Source organism: Propithecus coquereli, unplaced genomic scaffold (assembly GCF_000956105.1).
Source record: "Propithecus coquereli isolate 6110/MARCELLA unplaced genomic scaffold, Pcoq_1.0 Scaffold16, whole genome shotgun sequence".
NCBI classification, from domain to species: Eukaryota; Metazoa; Chordata; class Mammalia; order Primates; family Indriidae; genus Propithecus; species Propithecus coquereli.
The window spans coordinates 2,514,829-2,519,965 of NW_012140524.1; the positions used below are offsets into that span (position 1 = coordinate 2,514,829).

At 41.2% G+C, this 5,137-nt stretch overlaps 2 protein-coding genes across 2 annotated transcripts in view; one reads left to right on the forward strand and one right to left on the reverse strand.

Annotated features, from left to right (window-relative positions):
* The first annotated feature begins 230 nt into the window (after positions 1 to 230).
* Positions 231 to 5,137, forward strand: part of FAM60A (family with sequence similarity 60, member A) — a 12,231-nt gene continuing 7,324 nt past the window's right edge. Inside the window, exon 1 of the mRNA XM_012641024.1 lies at positions 231 to 351. The gene's annotated coding sequence lies outside the window, so the exon portion shown is untranslated. The remainder of the gene's footprint in view (positions 352 to 5,137) is intronic.
* Positions 1,004 to 1,809, reverse strand: LOC105807591 (iron-sulfur cluster assembly enzyme ISCU, mitochondrial). The gene has a single exon (XM_012641023.1). It carries the CDS (start codon positions 1,790 to 1,792, stop codon positions 1,289 to 1,291), a length of 504 nt encoding a protein of 167 aa, XP_012496477.1. The 5' UTR covers positions 1,793 to 1,809; the 3' UTR covers positions 1,004 to 1,288.

Genomic DNA, 5,137 nt, shown 5'->3' on the forward strand with positions numbered 1-5,137 from the left:
AAAAAATTTAAAACCCCAGTAGATAAATAGGATATGGGAAGTTTATTTTTCCATATCATGTGATGACTAAAAGTACACATGGACCCTCTAATACCCTTTGAGTATAAAACTGGTTCTCACTTCTTAGGAGGCAGGGCTCCCTCAAATAGGCATGGGTCAGAACCAGAGGGATACACTGGTGTAATTTTTTAAAATGATATTAAATATTCAGTATTTTGTTCCAGGTGGTAGATGCAAGGGCAGGACCCAGCCTAAAGACTACATTGAAACCAAAGAAAGTGAAAACTCTGTCTGGAAACAGGATAAAAGGCAACCAGATCAGTAAACTGCAGAAGGAATTTAAACGTCATAGTAAGTTGTGATATTAGAATGTTAGTAGAATAATTGTTTTTATTTTTGGCTGGGGGTGATATATGGTGTGTGGATCATTTTGTTCTCTATTACTTTTTTTTTTTTTTTCCGAGACAGTCTTGCTCTGTTCCCTGGGCTAGAGTGCCATGGCATCAGCGTAGCTCACTGCAATCTCAAACTCCTGGGCTCAAGCAATCCTTCTGCCTCAGCCTCCCGAATAGCTGGGACTACAGGCATGTGTCACAATGCCCGGCTAATTTTTTCTATATAGTTTTAGTTGTCCTGCTAATTTCTTTCTATTTTTAGTAGAGGCGAGGGTCTCACTCTTGCTCAGGCTGGTCTCGAACTCCTGAGCTCAAACAATCCGCCCGCCTCGGCCTCCCAGAGTGCTAGGATTACAGGTGTGAGCCACCGCGCCCGGCCGGGCCTATTACTTTTTAAAAAGAGTGCTGAAAGGCAATGTTGACTTGATGGAGATGTTATCTTATTTCTTTTTTTTTTTTTTCGTCTTACATTCTTTTATTATAATATATATAAGCAGATCTGTTGTATGTACAGTAACTGGTTCTGTCAAATAATCACACTGAGACATTCCACTGGTAATTTCTCCAAAATCAATTCGGGTAAAATTAAGATATTTATGTACTTCACAGGCTATCAAAACTTGAGACTTCATTATTGATTTCAGTTCTGAGGCCACATACACAATTCAAAATATACATAAACTGGGTTAAGGCGATAACATGGGCTGAAAGAAATCGCAGGATTCGGAACAATTAAGCTGTGTATTTTGCTTTCATTAGAGTCACAATGTGAACAGCAAACCTTGTGCGTGTCTCATAGCTCTTTTATGTAGTGCCGGGGGCTTCTGAACATCTAAGGTGACTGCATGGTGGGTGGGCAAACGGCTGATGTGACTTTAAGGCTTTGCGATGGCTCATTTCTTCTCTGCCTCTCCTTTCTTGGGTTCCTGTTTCAGTTTGTAGTCAGCCAGGGCGGCCTTGATTGCATCTTCAGCCAGCATGGAGCAGTGCAGTTTCACGGGAGGAAGGCAGAGTTCCTTGGCGATGTCTGTGTTTTTGATGGTCAAGGCTTCCTCCACCGTTTTCCCTTTCACCCATTCAGTGGCTAACGAGCTGGAGGCAATTGCGGAGCCGCAGCCGAATGTTTTAAACCTGGCGTCCACAATCTTGCCCTTTTCGTCCACTTGAATCTGTAATTTCATTACATCACCACATGCTGGAGCCCCCACCAATCCAGTTCCAACGTTTTTAGATGTCTTGTCAAGGGACCCCACATTTCTAGGATTTTCATAATGATCAACCACCTTCTTGTGGTAGAGCCGAGCCGGAGCTGAGAGCTGCCGGGCCGGCAGGTGCGGATTCCGGAGCAATAGGGCCGAAGCCTCCCGCCTCAGACGGCCGCCTCCAGCCGCAGCCATCTTGCCGGCTTGCGGCGGCCGAGATGTTACCTTATTTCTATGAAATTTTGGAACTCTGTCTGATTTTGATGTCATGAGAGTACTTTTACCAGCTAGCCACTTCTTTAAATTGTACTGAGACCACTCTGATATCTTTATTGACATCTTAATTTTCCAGAAGGTGCATTTCTAGCTTGTTTACTTGATTTTTATGCATAAGGAAATCGTGTCCTGGAGATGCGCAGGAAGGTATGTAAATAATTAGTGGACAATCTGAGACCAAAGCCCAGGTTTTCTGGAAAGTAACTTTAGAAATCATAGCTCACGTATTAGAATACAGCCAGCCTCAGGACTTTCAGGTTTAAGGGGTGGTGTGTGTTGTGTGGGGGGATAAAATGGGAAAGGAATGTCAATTAGTCTCAGGTTCCCATACTCTTATTGGAAGTTGTTGGGGAGAGTGCTATGGTAGTACATCTATATTTTGGAATTTAGATTTCAGATTTTGAAAAGGAAATATGCTGCATATAATGTTGTATAATATCTATAGCACCCTCGGGGGAGGGGTCTGAGGCAGCACTATTGAATCAAACACATTAGTATTTCTACAGCAAAATGTAGGAAGAGTCATATTCGGTGAGATAAATGGACTGTAAATAGGCTGGTCAGGTTTGTCTACTTACAAACATAGTTTGGTCATGTCAGATTTTGTGGCCAAATATGTTGAGAATAAACTTTGTGTTTTCAGAGCTTTCTCAGAATTGTGGGCAGGGGTTGTGGACCTATATTAGAGCTCTCAGTATTTTTTATTAATCTGTAGACTCTGTTAGTCAAAATATTACCAAGCAAGACGAATGGTTGTCAACCTTGTTTTAGAACAATGGAAAAAGTTTAGTGTACTGACTGGGTAGAGTTGGGGGTGAAGAACTCACTCATCTTTTGAGCATTTTGATATATGTACAAAGCACCTTACATACACAGTTATTTCAGTTATTTCCATGGTAGAGCTTAGGACAGGAAGCACAGAGGTGTGATGTAACCTTGACCTGCATCACTTAGTAAGTGGTAGAGATGATTTTGACCGCAGGTTTGTCTAACTTCAAAGCCCAGTACTCTTTCTGTAATACCACTCTGCTCTCTGGGGTAGTATAACCAATGCCCCAGGATTTTGTCTTTCCAGATTTGCTACTGACTTTGTGCTCTTGAGTAAATATGTGTTTAACCAGTCTATCCGTAGTTATTCAGATGGTATATTTAATATTTGGTGAAAATGTTTTTATATTTATGGTAAAATATTTAGGTAACACAAATGTGTGTGTATTTGTGTGTTTGAATTACACCTGTTCCTTTCTTAACCAGCTTTCAACCCTCCCCAGCCCCCCGAAAGGGATTTAACTCTACCCTCCACTCTCACAGAATATTTTTTTTTTTTTGAGACAGAGTCTCACTGTGTTGCCCGGGCTAGAGTGCCGTGGCGTCATCCTAGCTCACAGCAACCTCAAACTCCTGGGCTCAAGCGATCCTCCTGCCTCAGCCTCCCGAGTAGCTGGGACTACAGGCATGCGCCACCATGCCCGGCTAATTTTTTCTATGTATTTTTAGTTGTCCAATTAATTTCTTTCTATTTTTAGTAGAGACAGGGTCTCGCTCTTGCTCAGTCTGGTTTCGAACTGCTGAGCTCAAACAATCCGCCCGCCTCCGCCTCCCAGAGAGCTAGGATTACAGGCGTGAGCCACCGCGCCCGGCCTCTCACAGGATATTTTAATGAACATTTGAGAAATAGTAAATTTCTTCTGTCACTTGAAGGTAGGGAAATTGATTATTCATGTGTATATTCTTAGTTCTTTCCCTTAATTACAGGGAAAGTGATATCTGACTAACTTTTGCCTTTCCTAATATGTCCAGTGTAATTTTAGGGTTTTATGATAAAACTGTGCTGTGTAGTGGTTGGAGACCAAAAGTAAATCCCTTTGATAAGAGATGTAGATATTGGAGACTCAAACTAAAACAGGTTTTCTTTAGGTACATTGTATATTGCTAACACATGTGTGCAACATAACAGTTTTGAGACATTTGAATTTTTATACATCACCCATTAAATGGTCTCCCTGCCTCTGATTAGTGTTTGCTTCCATGCATCCTACGTATACCCAGCTTGTATCCTCTTCTTGAGACATTCTTTTGTGGGTATGCTAGAAAGATAGATTTAGATTTCGGGGCTGGGTGAGGTGGCTCACGCCTGTAATCTGGGAAGCCGAGGCTGGAGGATTGCTTGAGCTCAGGAGTTTGAGACCAGCCTGAGCAAGAGTGAGACCCCATCTCTACTAAAAATAGAAAATATTAATGAGGCATGGTGGTGTGTGCCTGTAGTCCCAGCAACTTGGGAGGCTGAGGCAGGAGGATCGCTTGAGCAGAGGAGTTTGCGGTTGCTGTGAGCGAGGCTAATACCACTGCACTCTAGCCCGGGTGACAGAGTGAGCCTCTGTCAAAAAAAAAAAAAAAGATTTAGATTTGAATTACAGTTCTTGTCACTAATGAATGTGTGACTCATTGACAAGAGTCACTTGACATTTAACCACAATTTCCTAATCAGAGAAATAGGGATAGATCTGGAATTTTTTCTTTTTTCTTTGTTAAAGACATAAAGTCTCATTCCGTTGCCCAGGCTGGAATACAATGGTGCAGTCATAGCTCACTGCAGCCTCAAACTCCGAGACTCAAGCAATCCTCTTGCCTCAGCCTCCCCAGTAGCTATGACTACAGGCATATGCCACCATGCCTGGCTAATTTTTTTGAAATTTTTTATGTAGAGATGGGGGTCTCATTATGTCGCCCAGGTTGGTTTCAAATTCTTGGCCTTAAGCAATCCTCCCTCATCCTTCCAAAGTACTGGGATTACAGGCATGAGCCATTTTGCCTGGTTTTATAAATCTGGATTTATGTTATGGTTCTTACTACTTACAAACTCTGGAGTCACTTGACACATACCCACAATTTTCTAATCAGAAAAATGGGGATAATCAAGTAAGAAAGGGTTTTGTTAAACAAAATAAATTCCTACGTAACTATTAGCTATTCTTTTTATGTCATCCTTCTTGCCAAAATCTATGATTTCTAGTTGCTATAGAAAGTCTTTGGAGATCCTATGACTTCTAAAATTGCAGTTCTTTGAAGATCTACATTCTAGAAAAGAGTTCTTTGTTACTGTGTATGTTGTTAGTTGTATATATCCCAGAATCTTAAGTATTATGTTAAACTATATGAAATTATTGTTTTTATAGGTAAAAAATGATCAGATAACTGAAATTTCAAATATTTCAAAGATGATAAGTACTTTCTGGGACAGTGAGTTTTCTTTAGAGCATAGAG